The 27498-nt window shown below is 38.3% G+C and overlaps 2 protein-coding genes across 3 annotated transcripts in view; one reads left to right on the top strand and one right to left on the bottom strand.

Moving 5' to 3' along the window:
* Positions 1-7869: 7869 nt before the first annotated feature.
* Positions 7870-13166, bottom strand: c2cd4a (C2 calcium dependent domain containing 4A). Of its 2 annotated transcripts, XM_047349738.1 has the most exons (3): positions 13018-13166; positions 9714-9818; positions 7870-9618 (listed from the first exon to the last, which is right to left on the bottom strand). In XM_047349738.1, the coding sequence occupies exon 3, from the start codon at positions 9609-9611 to the stop codon at positions 8262-8264; it is 1350 nt and encodes a 449-aa protein (XP_047205694.1). In that variant the 5' UTR covers positions 9612-9618; positions 9714-9818; positions 13018-13166; the 3' UTR covers positions 7870-8261. The 2 variants fall into 2 exon arrangements, with proteins under 2 accessions (XP_047205694.1, XP_047205704.1); XM_047349748.1 differs by lacking the exon at positions 9714-9818 and having other exon boundaries at positions 13018-13124.
* Positions 13167-13922: 756 nt separating this feature from the next.
* tln2b (talin 2b) overlaps positions 13923-27498 on the top strand; it is a 152366-nt gene continuing 138790 nt past the window's right edge. Inside the window, exon 1 of the mRNA XM_047391363.1 lies at positions 13923-14124. The gene's annotated coding sequence lies outside the window, so the exon portion shown is untranslated. The remainder of the gene's footprint in view (positions 14125-27498) is intronic.

Raw genomic sequence — 27498 nt, forward strand, 5'->3', positions numbered from 1 at the left:
TGGCACCTTGATTTCCGAATGACATGCAGAATTTGCTTTCATCTGAAAAAAGTACTTTGGACCACTGAGCAACACTCCAGTGCTGCTTCTCTGTAGCCCAGGTCTGGGGAATGTGGCACCTGTAGCCCATTTCCTGCACACGCCTGTGCACGGTGGCTGGCTCTGGATGTTTCTACTCCAGACTCAGTCCACTGCTTCCGCAGGTCCCCCAAGGTCTGGAATCGGCCCTTCTCCACAATCTTCCTCAGGGTCCGGTCACCTCTTCTCGTTGTGCAGCGTTTTCTGCCACACTTTTTCCTTCCCACAGACTTCCCACTGAGGTGCCTTGATACAGCACTGTGGGAACAGCCTATTCGTTCAGAAATTTCTTTCTGTGTCTTACCCTCTTGCTTGAGGGTGTCAATAGTGGCTTTCTGGACAGCAGTCAGGTTGGCAGTCTTACCCATGATTGGGGTTTTGAGTGATGAACCAGGCTGGGAGTTTTAAAGGCCTCAGGAATCTTTTGCAGGTGTTTAGAGTTAACTTGTTGATTCAGATGATTAGGTTCATAGCTCGTTTAGAGACCCTTTTAATGATATGCTAATTTTGTGAGATAGGAATTTTGGGTTTTCATGAGCTGTATGCCAAAATCATCCGTATTAAGACAATAAAAGACCTGAAATATTTCAGTTAGTGTGCAATGAATCTAAAATATATGAATGTTAAATTTTCATCATGACATTATGGAAAATAATGAACTTTATCACAATATGCTAATATTTTGAGAAGGACCTGTAGATCCATCCATCTTCCCATCAACTTCAACTTTGGTTTCCCTGTCCCTAATGAAAAAAACAAACTGTGCCCACAACATGATGTTTCAACCACCATGTTTGACCATGGGGATAGCGTGTTCACTAATACTTTTAAATAGCCAAAGCATTTTGCATTTATGCCAAAAAGTAAAATTTGGGTCTCATCTGACCAAAGCATCTTCTTCCACGTGTTTGCTGCATCTTTTTTACATTTACATTTCAGAAAACACATTTACATTTCAGAAAACAATTTAACAAGATGCGAAACAAATTTACATTTCAGAAAACACATTTACATTTCAGAAAACAAATTTACATTTCAGAAAACACTTTTACATTTCAGAAAATCAACCGGAAAGGGAATGTACCAACGCCGAGGCAGCCTCAGGGCTGCATCCTTCGAAGGCCGTATTTGTAGGCCGATTACGTTACAGCGCGGCGACGAAGGCTGTCCCAATTCATGAATCATTCCGAGCAAATGCTGCCGACAAATGTGTCCTTATTTTGCCCGATTTAAAGGATGGGTTGTGAGTATCCTTCGCGGCCCATCATTTCCCATCATTCATTGCGGGTCGAAGCGGATTGGTCAAGCAGGGGAAGCCATGGCGGACCATAGCAACAAAAGCTGTGAGTAAATTGTGGAAAATTACACTTTCTGTGACACAAATTAAGTTCTACAATGTTTTTAGTGCGGGAATATAACTATGTAAACGTGAAATATCTGCTTGATTTATCTAGACATCGCTTAATTTCAAATGTGCTCCGACGTGTTCGGAGTTTTCCGTTCCCGGCGTAGTAACCGGCTCGCCTCGCCAGCCCTACCGGCGGTGAGGTGAGCTAGCCCGGTAGAGATCTGACCGGACTATCGGCACTAAGCTCCCGCTGGCAGTCATCACAGTGAACGTTTAACACAAGTGATTTCTAACAGTTTATGTTATTATTTTAATTGTTACTGAAAATCGATTTAATATTTCAGGTGATATTAAGGTTAACCAGAATAAATGGTCAGTTTTATGTAATCCAACTGTATCGCTGGACAGTGTGATTGAGAATAAATAAGCTTTTCAATATTCATTTTTAATGAAGAAATGTGCTATATGTTTTAAAAGTTTATTTATAATTCAGTTAGCATTATAATTTCTGATTCCAGGTACAATCCAGAGACAATCATGTTCAGGTAAAAAAGATGTTTGATTTAACTAGCCAATAAACAAAGAGATAGCAACTTTATGGCTAATGTATGTTGACATATTTTATATATATATATATATATATTATAAACAACAACTTTAAATTTTAAGATAGATGGGAATTATAAAGTATTTGATCCCCTCTGGCTGTTCTTAGATAATTATATAATAATGCAGTGTTTTTGGTGTATTAGTATCTTCTTGCTTTGATCACTTAAAATATCCAGACGCATGCCTTAAAAATAATGTGTTTTTCCATCTCCATTCTTCCCTTTTCTAGACCAGACCCCTTTACTGCAGGATCAACCTGAGTGTCCCAGTCCTGAAACGCTTCTTCAACCAGGAGGACACCAGGCCTGATTTTCAGCTGAGCAGGGAGTCTCTGGCAGTGCTGCTTAATCTTTTGCACCAGGATAGGCAACATGGATGGGGTGCTGCTATTGAGACCTTGGTTTTTCTTTTCTGGCTGGCAAGTGGCACATCCTACAGATTGGTCTAAAGAGTGTTTGGGATGCCTCGTTCTACTGTCCATCGCATCGTCCACAGAGTTACAGAGGAGATCGTGGCTATTCGTCACCAGGTCATCTACCTTCTAAAGACCCCTGAGGACTTGGAGGCAGTGTCCCGTGAGTTTGCAGGGCTGGAACGCCACAGAGTTTTTCTTAAAGCTGTGGGTGCAATTGACGGCTGCCATATCCACTTCAGGTGTCCAAGCAGCCTTGATGGTCAGTGCTACAGGAACAGGAAACTCTTCCCTTCCATAATCCTGCTGGCAGTTTCTGAGAGCCATTTTATTGACACGAATGTGGGCTGGCCTGGGTCAGTGCATGACTCTAGGGTGCTCCGCCACAGCCCACTGTACAGTTTATCCTCCTCCAGGGCATTTTATCCTTGCTGATGGAGGGTACCCATGCCTCCAATATCCACTACCCCTCATCACTCCCTACAAGAGGACAAGACAAGGTGTGGGAGCCCAGCGCTTTAACAGCCATCATTCCAAAAACACGTTCTATAATAGAGCATGTTTTTGGAATGATGAAAACCAGATTCAGGGCCATCTTCCTGCAACGCTGGAGGTGCATGACACCTTTGTACCTCACGTAAGTTTTGACCTAGATCCATTTTATATATACATTATACATAATATATACACATTTATGCACCCTCTTTTAAATTGTTTTCAGGTCATAACAGCATGCGCCATCTGCCACAACATCTGCCTTTGTGCTGGGGATGTCATGGTCCTAGAGGATGACCCAGAGGAGGCTGTAGAAGAGGATGAGGGTGAGGTTTGGACTGAGGCTGTCAGCGTTGCTCTCTGGCAGGACCAGCTTTCAGCTGAGGTGTCTGCCCTGGAGGAGGTACCACCAGAACATGACTACTGTGTGCAGCCAAGTATAATATTATAGATGTGATTAATGTTTGAGGGGTATAACTAATTGTAATATTTTGTGAGCACCATCTTCTAATTCTGCAATTTTTGATTACCTCTTAGTGATGTGGCAGCCATCAATTCAACCAGCCCTTTAAACCCACTTGATGGACGATGACGTGGACAGCGGAGAGAGTCATCACAAACATCTGCAGACCACCTGTGTGATGCTTCGCTCAACATCCAGAAAGACTAACCACAGGTCTCAGTTGCAGCATCCCATCCAAGTCTCTGACCTTGTGAAAGATTTAGCCACACCTCCAGACTTTCTGTTCAGAAAGACATCTGCCTCTTTGTTCTGTTCAAGAGGTTTTTCCAGGAACCGGCCACTCAGGTTGATCCTGCTGTCGCCATTGTAAATACTTGTACATAGTTTTATTTTATGCCTTTTGTCTTGTAATCTTGATCTGTTTGAATGTTTTCTTCCCCCATTCTGTTTAAAGTGCTGTTTGTATTTTTCATAATAAATTCTGTTTATAACTTTAAATGAAGTTGATGTATTGTTAGATCAAATGTAAATAACATTAGTGACAAAAACTATTTTGAAATTTATTAGAATACCTTAAAACTTTAAAAAACAATCTGAACAAAACTTAATATTTCTTATGTAGCATCTTATTTTGGTGTCATTCTTTGGAAAACAGTCTGTCCATTCTCTGTGCCCTCTTCTCCTCTGCTTCTCTCTGTGCCCTCATGTCCTCCCTGATCAACTCCATCATCTCATCTCTGTCCCTCTTTCTTTTCTGACCCCTTCCTGCTGGCTCACTGTCTTCCTTCTCCATCTGGTTGACCACCGCTCCGCTTGGCCCTGGAGGGTCCTCAGGGATGGAGGCAATCAGGACAGGAGGTGTTGTGGAAGGCCTCTGTCCCAACACCTCATCCATAAGGACAAACCAGGGCCAAGTAGCAGCAGTGGGCTTTTCACTGACTCCCTCTCCTGACCCTGGATACTTACAATCCTAAAGTTAGATGGAATTTAAAAAAAAGAGTTGACTAAACAGAGAAATCAACAAGACTTTTAGAAATATTTTTTTATTTGTGTGTGACATGAGAACTTCTGAACAAAATCTAAATTCTTTTTATTTTTTTTTTATTGTCCCACATTGTTTTGTCCTGCAAAGGGGTGACCTTCCCCTGTTGGTCCATCTTCTCCAGAATTGTCCTAAACCGAAAAAAGTATGTTAATCACTGGATGGATATTTATGAAAGTTAGAAAGATAGGAGTTATTGAAACTGGACAGAAACTGACTGCAAAGAATGTTGTTATTGTACCTCCAAGCCACGGTGGCTGAGTTTTTAGCTCCAGTAAAAAGGTGGTGGTTCTCACCCCTGAGCTTAATAAACTGGCCCGTCTGCTGCTTTGTACCTAAAAAAAAAAAATATGAAAATACCAAAAAAAAAACATCTTGCTTAATATCACAGCAAAAAAAAAGCCTTTTTTAATTTCACATTTGTCTTAATTTGAAGAAAATATTTCTATGCAAATGTCTAAAACAAGCTCTTTCAAACTTTTCACTTCTTTACTGAGATTCACTTACATTTGGAGGTGTATTCCTCGTCGGGTTTACCTGGAATCAGAAATTATAATGCTGACTGAATTATAAATAAACTTTTAAAACATATAGCACATTTCTTCATTAAAAATTCATATTGAAAAGCTTATTTATTCTCAATCACACTGTCCAGCGATACAGTTGGATTACATAAAACTGTCCATTTATTCTGGTTAACCTTAATATCACCTGAAATATTAAATCGATTTTCAGTAACAATTAAAATAATAACATAAACTGTTAGAAATCACTTGTGTTAAACGTTCACTGTGATGACTGCCAGCGGGAGCTTAGTGTCGGGAGTCCGGTCAGATCTCTACCGGGCTAGCTCGCCTCACCGCCGGTAGGGCTGGCGAGGCGAGCCGGTTACTACGCCGGGAACGGAAAACTCCGAACACGTCGGAGCACATTTGAAATTAAGCGATGTCTAGATAAATAAAGCAGATATTTCACGTTTACATAGTTATATTCCCGCACTAAAAACATTGTAGAACTTAATTTGTGTCACAGAAAGTGTAATTTTCCACAATTTACTCACAGCTTTTGTTGCTATGGTCCGCCATGGCTTCCCTTGCTTGACCAATCCGCTTCGACCCGCAATGAATGATGGGAAATGATGGGCCGCGAAGGATACTCACAACGCATCCTTCAAATCGGGCAAAATAAGGACACATTTGTCGGCAGCATTTGCTCGGAATGATTCATGAATTGGGACAGCCTTCGTCGCCGCGCTGTAACTAATCGGCTGCCTCGGCGTTGGTACATTCCCTTTCCGGTTGATTTTCTGAAATGTAAAAGTGTTTTCTGAAATGTAAATTTGTTTTCTGAAATGTAAATTTGTTTTCTGAAATGTAAATTTATTTTCCGAAATGTAAAAGTGTTTTCTGAAATGTAAATTTGTTTTCCGAAATGTAAATTTGATTTCTGAAATGTAAAAGTGTTTTCTGAAATGTAAATTTGTTTTCTGAAATGTAAATTTGTTTTCTGAAATGTAAATTTGTTTCGCATCTTGTTAAATTGTTTTCTGAAATGTAAAAGTGTTTTCTGAAATGTAAATTTGTTTTCTGAAATGTAAATTTGTTTTCTGAAATGTAAATTTGTTTTCTGAAATGTAAATTTGTTTCGCATCTTGTTAAATTGTTTTCTGAAATGTAAATTTGTTTTCTGAAATGTAAATTTGTTTCGCATCTTGTTAAATTGTTTTCTGAAATGTAAATTTGTTTTCTGAAATGTAAATTTGTTTTCTGAAATGTAAATTTGTTTCGGTACTTGTAAAAGTGTTTTGCACCCCCGGCCACCGTATGATTGCCCAGCTTGTCAGTTTAACTGGATGCCCATGAGTAGGTAAGTTTGCAGTTGTACTACTTTTTTTCTATTTTCTGCTGCTTATAATCTCTGTGAGATGTTCAGAGCTTGAGATATTGTTTTATAAATGTATTTTGCTTTAGAATTCTCCACAACTTTATCCCTGATCTGTCAGCTGTGTTTCTTGGTCTTCATGATGCTCTTTGTTCCCTAATGTTCTCTAACAAAACTCTGGATTGAGTTTTATTTAAGGCTATCAAAGTAAAGAGGGTGAATACAAATGCAAGTCACACTTTTCAGAGTTTTATTTGTAAAAACCTTTGAAAGCCATGTGGCAATTTTTTTACACTTCACAATTGCTTACTCTTTCAGGTGGATCTATTCGGTAAAATCCCAGTATAATATATGAAACCTTTGGTTGTAATAAGTTAAAATGGGGAAACGTTCAAGGGGTGTGAATACTTTTGCAAGGCACTGCAAGCTGAAACCCTCAAGAGTTTTCCAACTGTTGTAATTCTTTACATACTTTACCCTAGTCTCATTCATTTTACATGACAACATTGATTATCTTTTTTTCAAGTGGATTATCCCTTTTTTTAGTTTTTGTTCACTTCACAACAAACAATGTCCGTTTGCCACACCAACATGGATAGGAGACAAAAAGGTGCTTTAAGATTTACTATTAGAAACCCCTCTAAATCTTATCACTGGTTAACCAGATAGGAAGGGGTTCGGGTCATAAACTTTCATTTATTACAGGCTGTTTCACAGCTGAGTCAATAGTGAGCACTAACGTGTTGAGCAGCAAAATTCACCTTCACAGATCTGGAAAAATCCCCCAGTTAAAATGTACGGTCCAAAAACATGTAGGATGTTTCAATGTTTCTTCAAGAGAAATTGTTTCTAAATATTAGCATCACAAAACACAAAATAAGTATTTTACTTTAGAACAGAGAGATATGCAGACTTTTGAGACAAAGAATCGATGGATAAGAAAGAATAGAAATTATGACTGATACTGAAAAAATTTATGATTCACAAATCTAAAAGCCTCATAATTTTCTTTCATATTATTCTTTGGTATTGATGTAGAAATAACGAAATCAATTTTTTCACATTACTGTTTGTTGTTTTAACATTTTCCTATCCAGTCCATTCGCCAGTCCGTTTTTAGATATTTTCTGAGCCAAGGAAAACATTTGTAACCTTTAACTAGTCGCTGCGGTTTCAGCTGTTTTTTAAAGCCTTATCTTTATCAATGAAAGCAGCAGGGTATTCTTGCCTCATGGGTGATGTGCTGCTCTGTTGAGTGTGGTAAATAAGAATACAACAGATCAAAGAATCCTGTTTTGAGTATGTTGATTTCATTAATGGGTTTATTGAAATAATGAAAATAACTATGGGCATCATTTTACATTTAGAAAATTAAGATTGAAAAGGACTAGAATAAGTATCTTATCTAGTGTAAAGTGTAATTGCAGAAAATGGATCACCAAAAGTTGTGTTTTACAGTTTAAAAAAAAAGTAATTTTGTTGAAGGGTCAAAAAATTATACATAGTCAACAATGATCAAATAAAAAAACAACACTGCAAGGTTTCTGGTTTCTTGTCATGTTTTAATCATTGGAAAGGTCAGGAAGCAAACAACAGGCTTAGCAGAAATATGAGATGGTTGCTGTCTGACTAAACAAGCTGATGGTGTATGTTCATTAACAAACCAGCAATTAAATATTTGCTAAATATTTAACTCTAACCCAGAGAGAAAACATTTTCTCAATGTTCTAATTGTCTTATTATTATTTAGAATGTTTTATGATAAAAAAGCCACTTTATGTTAATGAAATTGTGTTATGTTCTACTCTGAAACAGATTCAAGACAAACATCCATGGTGCCTTCTATAATTTAATAAATACTTAACTTGTGTAATACAAAAATTAAAATAAATAGATCCAACACAGAAGTAAACCCTTTAACAAGTAGTGAAATTTACATTGTTATGATGCTTGAAAGAGGGAGATCACAGTCACCTAGGAGATAGTCTCTTTTCAGGGTGCACATTTTGTTTACCACTTTAAAGCGAAGTGATCTCTGGCTGAGGTCTTCTTCTGAGATACCATCAAAAAAGAAATCTTCATTGAATATTGGATTACGGCTCTTTCTGATGACCGTGCTGCGCTGCTTCTGGAGTTTGCCAGGGACCAGCGAGAGGCTGATGCTGCAGTTGATAATCTTTGGGTCTATGGAAAGAGGATAAAGACCCTCAGCACTGATCAGCCGAACACGCAGTCTTTGGTTATCGGGACAGTACTCTGCTGAGAGTCTGAGACTGCCATCTTTTCCTACAGGCACCATTCTTTCCTTCATTACCCTCTCCCTGTTCAATGTCAAGTCCATAGGGAAGATGTTGGGTGGCGCCAGACTGTAGCTGTTGGGCAGATCTTCAGCTAACCCTTCTGAAGACCTCCTCATGATATTTGGACTGTTGTCTGTGGAGCTACCCTCATCTGTTGACAGTGAATTGTTTCTGGACACCATTGCTTTTCTTATGTTCCTTGAAAGCAGCAGTTCATGGCTCAATGCTTTGAAAAGGGAAGACTTAGCAGGGCACCTAGACAGCATCGGGGAGCTGAAAGGTGAGGATTCAGTGGAAGATGTCGTGTCACTGTCCAGAGGGGCCTGCCAGTTCAGGGTGCAGCCCTTGGGGGAGAGCCTTGAGGTCAGGCTGTTGAGGCACAATGAAGAGGGGCAAGAGGACGGTGAAGTGGTGTAGGAGAATTTAGAGCACGTACTAGATCGACTCCTGGGAAGCAGCAGTGGAGAGGAGCCTGGATCAGAATGGAAAATCGACTCCTTTCTCCTGGTGTGAGGGCTCTCTAATAAGGTGCAAAAGCCGTAGCTGGTCTGAGCTTTGGCCAGGTGTGGAAGGGACAAGGCGGCCTGGCTCTGGGGATCTGCATTAGTGGTCTCCTCATCACTGCAGCCATCACAGGGGCTCTCATCCACACTTTCTATCTGTATAATGTGAGGATTTAGAGGCACCTCATAAACTTTCACTTCGGCCTCAGGTTTAGCCCTCTCACAGGGAGAAGCCTTGATGGCGTGAGCTGTTCCCTTTTGCTCCGAGTTCTTCATCTCCTGCAGGGATAAAATTGTTGGTGGGATGCAGAACTCTGGGATATTGTCAGGGGTGATGATGTTAGGACAGTGAGAAATCCGTTTGGATTTGTCAGTCCTTTCTCCTAACATTATGTCACTAATTTTAAAGCTGATCTCTGCTGATGGGATAGGCAGGTTGGATCTTTCTACTGACGTGCGAATCTTCTCTACCACCCACATGGGTCCTCTGGTGGAAGAAAATTAGATTTACATATTAGTTTGCTGCTCTCAAACTAGATCAAAATCACATTGTAAAACACATTCAGTTTAAGGTTCTCCTACCTTATATTCTGAAGATAAAGATAATTCAAAAGGTTGTTCCAGATTTATATCTGAGAGAGTAAGAAGTTCTCTTTGCAGCAGATGCAGGGTCGGCAGTTCTGTCAGCTTGACGCACATAGAGGGTTTAAATTAAGCAGGATACCAATAAATCTAACACACACCCCTTTGGCTGCTGAACCAGGATCCTCCCACTTCCCTTTAACTTCCACTGGTTCCCATGGAAATATCCAAATCACAACAAAGCTCATAGCCACTGTAGCAGATACTGTGCTGCTCAGTCTGATAGGCCCTAAAAGGGCAGCGACCACTTTTGACACAAAAGACGGATTTCCAATTCATGTGTCGCTTTTTTCAACATTTAAAATGAGCCTAACCTCTTTTTGTGAACTTTGACAAAGCAGTCGGCTTAGAAAAAAATTTGGAACACTTTTAAAAAACACACCACTAATCAGGTGATTAGGTATGAAATAATTACAGTATAACTAGATTTATTTAGGTTTTTTTGATTGAAAAAGTTGTTCCAGTGCTTTGGTTGCCGCTCTTTAGGTAAAGTAATACAAAAAAAACATTTTAGGCTGGAACTTTACATAACCAATACACAACATGAGTTTTTCATATTCTACATTTGCTTATTCTACATTTGTTAGTTTTAAAATGTATCTGTTCACACATATCTTATGAAGTACTATAGAATCAGCTGTGTTGGAATGTCTTTAGATCAAATGTCCCAGTTTTCTAGTAGCTATCTAAATCACAAAAGACCATAAAATAATACTTTTTTTATTCTAACCTTTGCTCTTTAGGTCTCCTGGCTTCACTGTGACTACATCAGTGTTGCCCTCTAGTGGTGGGACATGAAGCAAATCTACTGGATATTGATTGCTACCATACATAGATGATAAGAGTCTTTTTTAGAGCATTGACATTGATAAAAACCACATTTCAGCTCGATAGTTAAATGTTTTACACCTATATAGTGTCTTTGGCACATCATGAAGGTTATACTACTGTTTTTTGTATATATATACACACACTCATGCAGTGTTTTCTATTCAAATAAAAAGTATACCTTTATACAGGACTTTTTGTTTTAAATCATGCAAGGATAAGGGGTACCTGGGTCCCAATAATGGTTTTAAGTGTCTTTTTGTTCTGTAAACATCCAGAAAGGATAGAGGTAAAGGCTCCACACTGCACAGCACAAAGTTCAAGTGGAGTTTCTTGGTTACCAGGTGTTCCGGGCCACTGAAGAGCTAAAGTGATGCAAGGGGCACCAATGTACCAGGAAGCCATCCTAAATGGGTTTCTTCTCAGAAATGTTTTCCCATCCAACCACATCTCATCAGCAATTCAAGCGTACTTTGAAAGCCTCTTCGGATGCCAGACAGCCATGAGATTATCAGAAATGTTGAGTCAAACTTTAGATACACTGTTTATCTGCTGCTATCCATTATTTATTACAGAGACGTGAATGTTATTTTCTACTGCGTCTCACTGCTTTCTGTTGGCATCACTAGACAATGTAAGATAACATTTTCAGGGAGCCAAAGGAAAGCAAAGATAAGTTGAAAATATTTACATAACAAAATATGAGCAGATTAGTTTGTGTTCTTAAAACATGTTAAACCCCAACCCCCCAAATCCAACCTCCCATCCCCTATGTACAGGTCCATCCTGGGTGTAAGTTTTGTGAGATCTCCTTCAGGGGGCAGTATGTACTCAAGAAACAGCAACACTGTGATGCTTGTAGTGTAGGAGGTAAATTTGATTAATAATCACAATATACTATATGCAATATTTTTAGCCAGATGTGGAGAAGTGTAAATCTTACCAAGATCAAGCCATAAAGTACACATTTTATAGATTTATGTCACATTATTAAGTAAGTATAAGCTGCTGCTTAGGACCCCCAAATCAGCTGGGGAGGGCCCAAGGGCATATTTATTCTCATACAGTATGCAGAGTTCAATTTTGTATTTGTTTATCAAAAAGAAGCCAACGTTTTTAAACTATGTTCCACCATTTGCAAATAGACAGTTTAAAGATTATACAATAGATTTAAATAAAAAATATATATTTCCAGCTTCAGGCAGCTTCACAAATGTACAAATTAACATATAAAAGAAAATCATAAAAGTTTGACACAAACAATCATAGTTTAAATAGTACAAGCTTGGTACTTCTGCTGCTTAGGTCACATTTATGCATATTTATGCATATTGTAACTGTTTGCAAATGGTTCTCAACACATAACAGCTTGCAAGAAAAAAACACCTGGCCTCGACAATTTCTGTTGTACAATTAATTATAAGGAATCTCTTGCTGGCCGGTGTTGGTGTCAGCCAGAAAAAATGAGGGGGCTCCCTGTTTTTTGCAAGTTGACCCCAACAATAATTAGTTTTAAGAGAATTTCACACAACTTCAAACTGAATTTACACATGTCCATAGTTCACCATCAAAATAATGTGAACTCAATTCACACTCACAACATGAACTACTTCATGTTCATTCATATTTTTTTGTTTCTCTTTAAAAGTATAGATTATGATATTGCAGGATGATAACCAGATGTACCGTTTTTTACATATGTTTAATGTTTTATCTTCTCTTTGCTTAAATAAACCATATTTCATTATTACCAAATTCTCAATAAAGCTGTTGTCATTCTCATATTGTTCATCTTTATGTGTCAGAAAACTAAGCGAGCCAGAAATTCTGATGGAAAATTTGACAGCGCTACAAGGTTGAGTTCCTCTTTGTTAAAATCTTGATTCCATTTTGGTACAGTTGCTGACAATATCGTTCACATTCTGCTGAAGGAAGGTGCTGCACCTTCACTCTTCTGCTGTACCTACAAACCCACAGATGACTTCACTCCCTGCCTGCAGCAGGCTTCCTCAAAATAACAGAAACAGAGTGTAGGCTTGGTCAAATCTACAGGTTTGATGGTTCAGGCATGAGCATTTAATTAAAAGTAGAGCAAAGCATACATTATCCTTAGAGACACAGATATTAGTAAGCAAAAGCCGAAGCCACACACAGCAGTCAGGGCTAGATTTAGCAGAATTTGGACCCCTGGGAGCTATGTGTTTCTTTCACGTTTGCCGGTTCCTGTACATTGATAGTTAGGTTTACATCCACTTTAAGATTGGTACACAGTGTCCGAATGAAAATACAGCTTTACTGAAACAGATGCATTTGTATTTTCTAAACAGTTTGATTTAAATGAGTCACCATTTCTAGAAATATTTTTATCTATACAAAACAATGGCCCAAATTGTCACAGTAACCATGCCAGACTCACCAAATTTGTAGAATTCCTTCCTTATGATTGAACATCCGGCTAAAGTGGGCTGGTGAGTATGCCATATGTAACTGACAGCGTAATGGAAGAACCAGCAATAAACAATGACAAACCAGGAGCTTAAACACCTGAGGCAGCGTGGTAAATGACAATGGAATCAGATGAGCTAATCTGAGGACATGTGGAACAGCTGTGCCAGAATGAAGGCGTGGAAGCTGAGGGAAGGAGACTAAATAAGTCAAATGGAGCTGAACTAAGACACAAAGAAACTACAAATGAATAGGAAAACACAAATCTAAGAGAAATAAAATCCAATTACAAAATGAACAGAACAGAAGAATAATCTAAGAAGCTAAACAGAAAAAAAACTAATATGGAAAAACTTTACTAACAATAATAAACTGTAAGGAGAGAAATGAACTGAATTTGGCAAGACCTATAGAACTTAAGTAAACAACAAGGAGACCACAAAGACAAATGAAAACCAAAACCTAAACACTCGGGGATCGACATTCATGTGACCCCGACATTGTTGTGGGCACACTAATTAACTGTGGAATAGGTTATGTTAAATTCACAATGCTTAAATGACAAAGATGGGCTGGGCTGTAAGTGGGCCCCTAAGTGAAATTCTGCCCAAGGCCACATCAAACATTAGGCAGGCTCAGGTTTTACTCTTAACACGCTCTTGAAATTCGCACAAATTCAAAGCATTTTCAAAATAAGAGACTTTGATCACATCAACTGTCGTATCTGTATATTTACAAGCGCCCCGTTATTTTGTGTGGATAATCTTATCTTCTGCAGCTCATCGGAATCAACAGCGTTCATAAATCTTGATCCTGCCATAAAACGTATAACAATCGGACACAGCGTATGAGAGTGACGCCGCTTCGTTTTCTGTGTCGCACAGATATGTGGTCCTATTTTTTTTAATTATTTCTTTATTTTTAGCCCCCATCTCTCTCCACTGTACGATAAACGAGGAGGGGCTTGATGCCGTGTAGGAGGCAGGAAGGCAAGCCGTGCTGCTGACCCGCTTGAGGCGTGTGTCGCCTCGCCTACATCCAAGCCAGCTCGCATGTTGTAAGGACTGAGAGCCAGCAGGTAAGATTTTTTTTGTCTGTTTGTTTTACTCTAAGATGCTTCGCGGCTTCTTTTTTGAACCCTTGGCGCTTGTCTTTATGAAAGGTGCTCTTCCTCCCGATGAGATCTCAGTCTCACAGGGAGGCGGACCGCTCGGCGTTGGCTCAGCAGAAGCGCTGACAGCTTTTTTTAACAGCTTGCAGACGACCTTTTCACATGATCAGTGAGATGTTTCCCAACTAGCTCTTCTTTTGCATTCGATATCTGTCGAGCTGTCTCGTCTGACGCGTCATGAGAAGCCTGACAAGTCTATTTTTTCGCAAAATATGTGCTTGGCTGCTTTTGACATTGACAGATAAGAGAGGTAAGAAGATAAATGTTTGATTAAGCGACTTGTTTGTTAAATATTTCGCTTTCAGTAGGTAAGTAAAGCTGTATACTGGCCAGCCTCAGCATCATTGCGCGCCCCCCCCCCTGCATGGAAATGTGCCGTACAGTAACTCGGACTTGACCTGAATGTTATCTGGATCAGCTCAGCATCAAAGCTGACATTGACGTGTGAGATTATAGTGGGCATGCAGGATGTGACCCTGATCATTTACTGTAGACTAACCAAAAAATATGGATGGCACGTTGATGAACTGTGGAAATGTATCCCATAAGGATAAATAACTCTTTTGGCTGACATTTCCATCTTTGCAGGGGTCAGAGAGCACACTCATTTTCCTCAAGATGCCAACCAGTTGTGTTTCCTCTGATTAGAGGCCATCTCTCTTTACACAGAAGCTCATGTGGTGTGAGGATGTGTTTTAAAGCTTTGATGTGTGGTGATTTCACACAGGTACAGGAGAGTAAAAATGGGATCTCCTTTACTCTAAGGTTAAGAGGCCAGGGCAGAGAATGCTCTACATACACCCACCTGCCACTTTATTAGGTATATGTTTGTTAACATAAATAGCAAATTGCCAATGCGAGCAGCTGCATATCAGTGCATTTAGTAATTAAGATGTGGTGATAATGAGTTGCTGAAGTTCGAAATGAGCAAATTAGAAAGAAAGGAGATTTAAGACTTTGAATTTTGAATGTTTTTAGTGCCAGATGGACTGGTCTTAGTGTTTTGGAAACCGGTGGTCTGCTTTGATTTTTACCCATAACCATTTCTTGGGTTTACAGAAAATGGTTTATAAAAGAGAAAATTTTAAGAGAAATTATTAGACGTCATAGGAGAATGGTACCAAATGAGAATAATTTATAAACCACAGTCTACTTGAGTATTGATCCTTACCTTTATGACCACAGTGTATCTGTCTTCTGACGGTTGAGTCCAGCAGGACAATGCACCACATCAAAAAGCTCAAATCATCTAAAAGTGGTTTCTGAAACATACATTCACTGTACTCCTCTGGCCTCCAAAGTCAACAAATCTCAAATCCAGCAGAGCACCTTTGCGATGTTGTGGAACGGGAGCTTCACCTGATGGCATGCAGCTGACAGATCTGCAGCAACTGTGTGATGTGAATACGGACTAAAATCTCTGAAATATGTTTTTAGAAACCTTGTTCCATCTGTGCCGCAAAGAAAGAAGTTGATAAAGCAAAAGGGAGTCCAACACAGTACTAGCAAGATGTACCTAATAAAATGGCCTTTGAGGGTATGTTGTTGTGAACCTTCTTTATTATAGAAGTAGAACAAGAAAAGTATTGTGCTGATTGACAAAGTCTATCCATGGTTCTTGCACATCAGTTTTTTATGTATCACAATCAGGCATACGCTGGTTCCCAGGTGGACCACGGTTTCAAAACTGCAAAAGTTTTCCCGTTATATCGTTTCAATTTAGACATTTAATTAGCTGTCAGCTGTCTCTCCGAGTTTTCTCTGGTTGTAAGAAGCAGAGAAATGAAGCGCTCCCCCCACCCCCGGCTGTTTCTGTACACAGTCAGTCAACTAACTGAAAGAAGGTGGCTACACCCTTCCGTCGCTTTCTGCTAAGAAAATTCAGCTATTCAGAAATATTTTTAGTCACAAAAAACACAGATGGGTGGTGCTGCTAGAGGTATGAAACCTGTATAAGCGTCACCCATCACAATTTCTAAATTTAGCAGATTTTTATTCTTATATGTTCTAAGCATCAAAATTAAAATAGCAACAAATACATTTTATAGATTATTACAACTCCAGTAGGAAAGATTTTTATCCTTACAGTTCAAATAATAGCATTTAGATCATGGTACACATTTTTGTGTAAAATGTTTGCATAAATACCATGATACAGTTAAACCACTGTATTTTAGGTAAGGATTATCATACACTGAGAATCACAAACCAATCCATGCCTTCTCTTTACACAGATGCTTGTGCAGTGTGAGGAGGTATTTTAGAGCCTTAATGTGTGGAGATTTCATACAGGTTCAAAAAAATAAATGTTGTCTCTTTTACTCTGGAGTGAAGACGCCAGAGAGGAAAACGGTTTATCTATATTGTTGCCAACCCACTTCATGAAATATATTGTGTTGGGGGTTGATTTACTGAGGCAATCCATTATACATGCACATCAGATTTATTTTTGCATCAAAACAAGTTGTTGGTTGTTTTTCCTGTTAAAATGTCCAAGTCAACCTTTTGTACTATGCATCTGCTGAGCATATGCATTAAGGGACATTATTTTTCTTTTTTGATCAGCTCAAACATAACCTTGCCTTGCAGCAGGATTTAAACTGGAGAATGACTTGTTTTACCAGAGTGATGTAATCAGAAGTGCCTGCTACCTCAGCAGCTGGGGTTCTGGAAGCCGTTATACTGTACTATTGCTTAAGGCTTGACTCCAACGCAAAGTACACATCCTTAAAATGCACAAACTAGTGGTATTGTAAGGCACCTGGGAGTGCCAGATAAAATAATCCACATACATCCTGTTTGGATGATGCGCATGAGTTCCTTTGTAATATGTTTAAAGCACCGTTAACAACACACTCGTGTTTTGAAAAATAAAACGACATATTCACACGTCCCTTTTCACATTTTACAGCGCTTGCTTATTTTTTTCTTTTAGTCTCAATGTGTCGGTATAACAACAAACTCCTTCTTAACTGCTGATAAAAGCCAGCACAGACACGAACCATGTAATCTAAACATATCTGATAAAGGTGGTACCCATATGATGGCTAATCTTAGCGACTGTCCGGGCACATTGTTCTCAGAATTTTCCAGTTGAATACTTATTTATTGACAAGTGACATTTACAACTCTGCTGTGTGCACTGCCCATGAGTCAGGGGTCACGAACAGTTTTTGAACTTTTGCTAAATTATTCACAGTACCATAATACAGTTTCAAGTCATGGCTTTATTGGTGGGAATGTAAACTGGGAGAAATTCTGTCAGACAAACTGATAGCGAACATGTCTTTACAAATCATCTTGGAGGAAGGTTTGATCTACATGTCTGCCTTCAATATGTGTTTTTGTTAGAAAACAAGGCGGATTATTGGTATGTGGATGAAATTCTGCTGAATGCTTTGCTTTCAGATGAATGTAAATTGTTTTGGTAGATTTATGATATGCTAACTGTATGTTGCCTTGTTTGTACTGGCACTCAGTTCCATTAGGTATTTGTTTTAAAGTTTCACATATGGGTGTAACCACAGTGCAAGTCAGGATACAAGATAATCTATGATATTGGATTCACAAGAACAAGACATTTTGTGAAAATTAACAATTTCCCTGTTTTGGTGTTTTCAGAAATAGCCTAAAGATCCCACTGTGTCTATGAGTCACAGTGTGATGTTTTTGGAACAGTTATGATTTGCTGAATAAGTACGTTAAGGTCTAGTACAGAAAATACAAATTTTGTAGTTGAAGTCATACTTGTTTGGCTCTTTCTGAAATCCTGTCATGTATCGACACCTTTGAAAAGATTCAGATTTTAAATGGCAACTTTGAAACTCAAAATCTATTTCATTTAAAATTGTCATTATTTATGTTTAATTGTCTTTCGGTTAATGTAGAAGTGTAGGGTTGTATTTATATAGTATGTATGCATTTTGGTGTCTGGACACACTACAAGAGGAAAACAAAGGAAAGATGTTGTGCCCTGTTTTATTAGGTTTTCATGAAATGCCTGTCATATGTTAACATCAGATCACAAACCAGTAAGAATAAAAAACAGTGAACATTCTTTCCCTGAACACTTAAAAATGATTTAATAATCCACCCACGTGATGGATTATTTTGCTAAAATCCTGAATGCTTGATGATTGGGGTGGCGTGTGCAATACTTTTTTCATTAGGAAAATCTTTAATTGGAACAAAGCCATCTGCAACGTGTCATGTACCCTTTCCCAAAACACTTTATAGATATAATTAGACCACAGAAACACCAATATCACAATCTCCCATGCAGTGAGCAACTGCCAGAGGCAACTGACTGTTCTATCAGACAATGACTAGATGTTGCTCACATGATTAAGGTTGTTTGTCAGTTTATAGGTCAACAGAAAACAGAAAAGTTGAAAACCTTTCTTTAAGCTTTTAAAAGATGAAATCCACAAATGTTACTTTGCCATGACAATTAAAACCAAGCTCTGTTTAAACCGGATCCCGCCCTCCTTTATTGAGGCTTGCTTGTTAGTTTTAACTGTGGCAAGCCTTTGAAAATATCTCTGCTTTAACACCTTCTGTCACATTGTGAATTCAATGTCAAATATGCTGAAATATCTGAAACAAATTATTGCATCACATGTACTTGCTCTGAGGATATTGCAACCTATGGAGAATTGTCATATGCTCAGGCTGTGTTCCTGAGTTATCGCTTTGTTTGTGTTAAGGGCAAGGAAAAAATTCACTGTATTTCCATGCTCCTTTTTAGAAAACGATTTTCCTCTCAGCTGTTGCAGTTGCTGTGTCATAAAGAATACATCCCTGGTTGGAATTCCCCAGGAAACATTCAGCTGGAGGGTGGGAAGAAAGGGCTCAGAGAGTCACTGGAGAGTGTGATTGTTGAACAATATTTAATGCATGAATGTGTAGGAGGTGGAAACTAAAACACACCCCATGCTGTCGCTGTGACCCAGCCTTTTTTAAAGGGAAATGGATCTGTTTTTTTTTTCTCTCTCACTGCTGTCTGTGTGATCGCAGCCTCTTTAGGGCCTGGCATCCTTCCAGTTTAGGGTCTATACAGCAAAGGGTTGATGTAAAAGCTGACTGCATTCCTTAAATCTTTACAAGTGCTCGCATTTTTCCCAACAGCATAACATCACATAAAAAGATAGGCAATTTAGTTTTGGTATATAGGTAATTTGCAAGTTTGCATCAATTTAAAACTGTAATTTTGTCAAAATAGGTCAACTAACTACATGACTGTTTTCCATTATACACTGATCAAGCATTATACTATGACAACATACAGATTAACCTTTTTAGTTGATGGAACATAGTAAGCAGCAAGTCACCTTTTTTTTCTTCAGTGTTGAAGTGATACAAGCAGGAAATACGGTTGGTGTAAGGATCTAAGTGAGTTTGACAAGGCCCTCAATCGTAAAGGCTAGATGACTGGGTCAGAGTGCCTTCAAAACTGCAGCTCTTCTGAGGTGTTCCTAGTCTGCACTAGACTTTATTTATCAAAAGTGGTCCAGCAAAAGAACTGTGGTAAACGGATGCCAGAGTCATGGGCTGGGAAAGTTCACTGATGCATGTAGGAGGTAAAGGGTTTCCCCTGTGGTCCTGTCCAACAGACCTACTACAGTTCATATAGCTGAAGAACCATTGGTTCTAACAGAAAAACATTAGAGTACGCTATCTACAATGTCATTTATTTGAGTAGGTCATTAGCATGCAGTCAAGTTCTATAGAGTCCTGCTAATGACCTATTTGATTCAAATGTTATGAAGCATATATACATGTAAAATGTGCAGGACACCAGCCCCATGGACTGGAGTTCGAGATCCATGATTTCATGGAAACAGTATGTTCTGATGGCTGTTGACTTATTCACCAGGGTAATGCACCCACAAAGCAAACATGGTTCAGAAATGGTTTAAGAAGAACAGAGATGGGTTTGGCCTGAAGATTCCACAGTTGTTAGTCCAGTCGAGCATATGTGGGATGTGTTGGAGAAACAAGTCTGAGCTGTAGAGGCCCCACCTTGCAACTTACAAGACTGAAAGGATTTGCTGCTAAATTCTTGGTGCCAGATACTACAGCACACTTTCAGGGGTCCATTGGAGTCTATACCTCAACAGTTCAGAGAGGTTTTGGCACCAAAGGGGGGGGGCTATACACTATTAGCCATGTGGTCATAATATTATGCCTAATCAGTGTATAATTTGTTCACATAACAGCGTTTCCTGTAGGTTTAGGACTTCGGATGGGTGAACGCAGATGGATGAACATTGTCACAAACACTTTGCTACGCTGCCACAGAAATGATCTGTGGTATAAGTAAGATATGTGGTATAAGGATATTCAGTTGGTTCAATAAAAGGACACGATACTGACCTGTGCAACTGGACAAGCAACTTTCAGTGAGTTCTTTTATTATTTGGCACTATTTAGACCTTAGAAATTAACGTGACCTCCAAGCGGGGAGGGCTGATGTTGTTGCTAATACATTGGCAAAGGCAACATTGAGAACATGTCCAGGTTTTTGCACTAGCAGAATTGTAAAGAAGTACGAATTTATGAATTTTGTTACCTACTTAAGGACACTTGGGTCCTTAAGATTTAGTGAAAGAAAGAAACCAGTCAGTTTTTGCTCTGATATCTGCTAAAAAAAAAAGTGTCATCACTTACAGTGAGCTTTAGATCACAATATTAAAAGCAAACTGTCAAAGAGGAAGGGCTCTTACTCTCGACCTAACCCATTATTAACTACTATAATGTATTGCAAGCTTGTACCACACATGTTGGTTGAAGTAGTGTAATTTCACCAGAATTGGGCTCAGGACATTGGCAGTAGTACAGCCCGTGGCACTTCTCACGAAGAGGTCGAGGGAGATACCCGTTTGAAGCTGTAGACAACTGATTTTCCTCTGTTGTGCATTCAGAACTAGGTTGAATGAAAGCATATGATCTCAGGCTTCTCTGAGAACTAGGTGTCTTCATGCATTTTACTGGTTGGCTGCTTTTATTTTTAAATATATCTATACATATTTTTGTGTGTTTAGGTTTTTGTGTTTTCAGGATATTTTACCATAGGGTTTTGATGAAAACATTACTGTGAATGTGTGGATATGAATATACCGTGAGTATTTAAAGAATCCCCGTTAATAAAAGGGAAAACACATTCGCTTTGGTTTTACAGAGAAACACAGGGCTGACTCACTGCATGAAACAAACTGATTATCAGTAAACATCATGTGATAACATTTCTGAGGACCATGTGATATATTTGACCCCTTTGGCAAAGTGGAGAGTGGATCAACTAATGTTCCTTTGTCTCTGATGGGTAAATTATTTTAAAAAATTGCAATGCATTGCATTTGAGCGTTAAAGGGACTGCTACATTGCTGTGTGTGGTCAATATTTTCCCTCTGCTCTTATGGTGCAGGCTTGCTTTTTCCGAAGCTTTCAACTCATTGCTTTTGTTGACATATAATGGTTGCATGCACCTACTTGTCTCTGCACTCTTGTAAGCACATTGTTTGTGCTCTAAGCATCTCCTGCCAGAAATGGTTTAATTGTCATAACTGTATTTGAAGTTAGACTTAAAAAGGATATCACAGAGTCTTCTGTATGCCTATGTAATTATGACAGTGACATTTGTAATTACTCCTATGAATACAATCCAAAGTGTGTGTTGAAAGCTTCTATAAACTATGCAGTTTTCCATGGCCAGTATATGAAAACATGCATGTGAAATACTCTCCAAGCCTCTGATGGTTTTTTTCTCCCCTCTTAAGCATGCTGAGTGTGTATTTTTCAGGCAGGGGTCTCTCAGGGATGCCACAGGAGTGACAGTAGGGCAGAGATCCCAGTTTTACAGCTCGTTGCCATCAACAATCTGCATGAAGGATAAATCATTGGTAGATGTTGAAGGCTATGGTTACTGTAACAATATACAGTTCAGACATGAATCTCTCAGTAAGCATTTATGATGATTCACAAACAGATTTAAAAAATAAAAAAAATTTAAAAGGAGACTTTGAAGTAGGAGTGGTTAACAAACTGATTTTGGTACTTAACAGTTATGAAGTTTTATACATAGGGCTTCATTTTTATAGTAGGTGACACACATATTTGAGAAACTACCTGTGAATACAAATGCAGTGAAAATGTTCTGTGGTGAAGTGTCAGTGGTAAACAAAGACACCTAAAAGCCAGTATAGTTGGCCCAAAAATGTTCACACCTTCAGCAGATTTACATTACAGTAATCTTTGAATGGTACACTCCAAATGTTAATATAGTTCCAGGCAAAACAAACACATTGGTAATATTAAGTCTTGATTTGGAGAATGGATTTGGAGATGGAGAATGTATGGATGGAGCTAAAGATTAGGGTGCTGACAAGGAGGCTTTCCAGCCTTAAAGACTTGGAGCTTATCACCAAAGTTACGTCTTTATAATACCAGTGGAATTGTGCAAAAATTGTTTAATTGCCATTATATAATGCCATTAAAGATTTTTTTGTTGATTATGAAGAAGGGTAGAAATAATTTGCTACAAGCCATCTTTTGATAAGATGTGAATAAAACAGTTAAATTAACACAGATGTCTCGAATACATTGAAATAATTTTAAATCTCAATCTACCATGAGAATGAATCATGTTGGGCTGAACTGTCATTAAAAAATTTTAATCTTTGTGGGTTTTGGGGCTGTACAATAGAAATAAAAAATACGGCAGTATTTTTATTGAAAATTGTATTCATTATATCTGTTGTAATTAATCCTACATTTTCACACCCTACTCTTTCTTTTCCACCTTTACAGTGTTCCCATCTTGATATTATTTATATCAGTTGTGGATGTAGAGGGCCTTAGGACTCCCTCCAACTGGCAAAATATACAAATAGCATGCAAAACATAAATAAATGCCACCTGAAAACCCAAATATTGCACTGAAGCAGTCCTTTGTGATTTTAATATTGCACACCTTCATAATGCAGTTAAGATTGCTACTATACTATGATCTCAGTATATTAAAATGTTTTGTGAAATGTTTATATATATAACAATATATATCAATTTGGTTGTAATCATTGAACTTATTTCCATAGAAATTTTGATAAACTTCCAGAAGCAGTGAAAGTATGTCACCTTTTCAAAGTGGTACTTTACACAGTGAGGAGAACTGGAGTTATTTTATGGAAAATAACAGGGTTAAAATGCGGTCTGTGAACAATTATAAACTTGGTCTGTTGATCAGGTCTGGAGCTGTCTGCCAGTCATCTGCAATATACTCAGTGCTTAAGTCTTCCTCCTGTTTAAAAAAGATGGTTGGTAGCTCAGATGAGGTCATTAACAAAGAGAACACTGATGTAAAATGCTTGTTATTTTTTTGTTCTAGCATAAATTACTCTGCATCATTATAACCACCAATGATAGGAAGGATAGCAGCCTGTGATGAGATATAAGGCCTCATGGGTAAATATTTAAAGAAGTATTTTACCTGAAATTATTCGTCTAGTTGCTGAAATGAAAGCAGAGTAGATGCTTTTTAAATGTCACAATGCATGAATTCCCATGTCATTCCAGAGAAAGAATACTGGTTAACAAAATGTGAGGAACCTGAAACTTAGATGGCGTCCTTGGGTAGCCCAATTGAATATGTTAAATTCGACATGAAGGTCCATCAACTATTTGATGCTAATCTAAATATTTTAAGCCTTCATCATGGCTTTTGTTCCATATTAAATTAATTTGAAAAAGACTCTTAAGATCACAAATTGTTTTCTTGAGCAGGTACAGAGGAATCATTTGGAAGAGTTATAAAACTGAAGCGAGAATATTAATTTTAGTTAGACAAATTAAATAAAATCATTCCAGGTCTCGTTTTGACAGGCACATGCTATAGTAGAAGAAAAGAATAAAATAAAAATATTTACCCATTAATAACAGCACACAACAGCCATGTTTAAGCTGCAATATCTAAATTTTTTATGCCACTGCAATGGTGCAGCATGATTAATGTCTGTATTAGGATGCATCCTAAATTAAAGAAATTTCTGACATTGAAATAAAAAAAAGCAACTGAAAGACAGACACCCAGGCGTGTAGACAAAAGTGAAGGTGGAAGAGACGGAGGAACAGATGAATCGATTAATTAAAATGTCTGCTAAACTGAATTGTTTTTTTCATAGAAGAAGCAGTGGTTTCACACCACGGTTGATTATGGGCCATCAGGACCGTTGTGTATACAGCAGCTATGGGACTATTTTGTGATGGCCTGGGGGGGAAAGGACTCCCCTGTCAGATGAGAAGTACTAGAATTACTGCTCCGATCCTCTGTGGGCTGCAAGGACTGCTGACCAAGCAGAACTCCCTCTGTCTCTAGGTTGCTCTCCCTCACCCTCTCTGGTGTTCTCTCTGTGCTCTGGGATTCGTAGTGAGGGGGTCAGCACCTCAGCTTTTCTCAAATAACAGAAGGCTTATGTGTCACACACTCATCAAAATTATTTCATATTAGCCTGGTGGAAGTCCATTTAGCAGCTGGAGGCTGCAAAGTAGGAGCTATTGCGGCACTTTATCCCTGTAGATGCAGCTCATCAGCAAAGCACTGACCTTGTGCAAGGACAGAAAGATTCTCTAGTTACATTCAGTGAAAGCCAGTGGCTAGAGTTACACCCTTTGCTCTGCTTTTAAAGATAAAGTTGACTCAGGAAAAAACCTCTGGTGAAAAGAGAAATTTTAAGAAAAAAAATGATTGTGCTTCAAATTTGAAGCTTACTGTGCGGTAAGCTGTAAGCCTCTCTTAAACAAAGGGCTAATATTTCAGACCCACTCTCACAGAAGTGTTTGACTAATTGATTAGTTAACATAGTTTAAACAGAATATCAATCAAGTTTCATTTATTCCATCATTGTTGTCCCTTCACAGTTTAGTGCCGTCATGTTGATGGATCTTTCATAATCCAGTGCTCACCAAGGACAAAACCTTTGACATTTGCTGTAATTACTGGAGGTGGTTTAATTGAGTAAGTCCACAGCGTCATTTGGAGTTGCTCAATATCTTCAGTTATGCATATTTCATAGTGAGTTACAATTCTTATCTAAAATATACAGCCGTAGTGTCTTGCAAAAGTATTCACACCCCTTCTCCCATTTTGGCATGTTACAACCATAGACTTCAATGTGTTTTATTAGGATTTTATAAGACGGATCAAAACAAAGTGCATAACTGCAGTGGAAGGAGAAGGATGCAGTGTTTTGAAAAAGGTTTACAAAGAAAAATCTAAGTCAATGCAAATTACTTTGACCTTTTACTGCAATTACTGTACAGCTGCAGGTCATTTGGAGGGGTGTCTCTAGCAGATTTCTGCATCTGGAGACAGAACATTTTTGACCGTTCTTTGCAAATCAGCTTGAGCTCAGATTACAGGGTAATTGTCTGTGAACAGCAGTTTTCATGCCAAGTCACAAATTCTCAAATTGATTAATGCTGCCATGACTATGTTTCACTGTGGTAGATGTGAGCTTAGGGTGATCTGCAGTGTTAGTGTTTCCACCGTACATATGCTGCTGCTCTGATTATTGCTTTCCCTCCTTGGCCTGGTGGCTTAGGTGGATGGACATGTCTTGGTAGGTGTTGTGCTCTTTCCATTTTTTGAAGTGCTCTCTAACAACCAAACCTCTGAGGCATTCATAGTGCAGTTGTATTTCTACTAAGTTAAAATTACACACAATAAATTTACTGATTAAGTGACTTCTGATGGTAATTGTTGCACTGGACTTTTTGGTTGGTGTCAGAATAAAGGAGGAGGAATACGTATGCATGCCACACTTTCAGATCCCTAGCTGTATAAAAACTTTGAAAATCATGTATCATTTCCTTTTCACTTGTCAAATATGTACTTTATGTTGGTCTATAACATAAAATCCCAAAACATGTAAGTTTGTAATTGTAACCCAGGTGGTGAAAATACATTCTTTATTTAAGTAGAAGTACAGATACTCGTGAAAAAAAAAAGACTCTGGTAAAAGAAAAGGTACGGATTGAAACTACTTTTCTTAAAAAAGTACAGGTTCTAAAATCTCTTATCACAGTTGATTTTCCCTCTGTTTTGTTTCGACTTGTTCATGGTGTTTTCAATATGTGTAAGAGTAACGGGCCAGTTTTGAGAAGGTAAGGAGCAGAAGTACAGACATTTGGTTCAAATTTAGGGAGTAAAAGTAAAAAGTCATCAGAAAAATAAATGCTTAAGTAAAGTACCGATAAATGAAAAAGCTACCTAACTACAGTAACAAAGTATTTGTATTTTGTTACTTCCCACTTCTATTGTAACCTGGAAACCTGCTAATATAACATAAAGGTAGATGAAACCAGAATAAACATGAAGTAGAAAAACAGAAAGCATCGTCTCTCTTTTTCTCTTTTGTGCCACTGTGTCTCATAATGCTCCTGTGACCTAGAAATTGATCTCATCAAAGCGGCTTTAAGGATCTCTAAATTCATGAAATGCATCTGGAGGAGAGAGGAAATGCATCAATCAAATGAGCTGCTTTTCAGGTTCTGCAACTGGGAACATCAGCTGTATCACGGTGTAAATCGAATTTTTATTTTTAAATTGCTATATTATTGTAAACCCAGCTTAAGCTAATTTGAAAGGAATCCTGTCTTTAGAAGGAAGCAATAAGGAAATAAAGAAAAAGGACCAATGGTATACAAATGGAATAATGACAAGAGTAGGAAGAACATTCGGCTGTTGTCCATAAACCTTCCAGTTACAAGCTTACTTGACATTATAAAATTCTCAGCCTTAACAGTTCACACAAAAACTTGCTGTTGGTTTTATAATGGCAGGTTGAGATTAAGAGATTATAACTGGAAAAGAAAAAGTTTAAAATGTGTTAGTTTAAAGTTGAAAAGTTATTATTTTATAAAAGTAAAATGCAGATTAAACAATGGAGCTATCTTGGTTAATTTGAGTATCACATCAAATCAGCTCAAATACACCATCATTTATTTGCTCCTTTATTGTTTTCTACTTGCCACATTATGAACGTTTACACTTAAACCAATGGATTGCAAAGGACCTAAGTTGAAATGTACTGTTTATACTAAAAGGGACAGGCTTTTATGCATGGATTTACTCACAAATATGAAATAACTTTAGTGTTGCTCTCGGAATTATTTTATGTGACACACATACACAGCTGCTCTTCTTAAAGTTTTGATGTCATTTGCAGATTATTTTACACATTGCTATGTCATGGCAGAGGTTTGTCAAACCTTGTTATACAGAAG

This window comes from Girardinichthys multiradiatus, chromosome 2 (assembly GCF_021462225.1).
Source record: "Girardinichthys multiradiatus isolate DD_20200921_A chromosome 2, DD_fGirMul_XY1, whole genome shotgun sequence".
In the NCBI taxonomy this organism is placed as follows: domain Eukaryota; kingdom Metazoa; phylum Chordata; class Actinopteri; order Cyprinodontiformes; family Goodeidae; genus Girardinichthys; species Girardinichthys multiradiatus.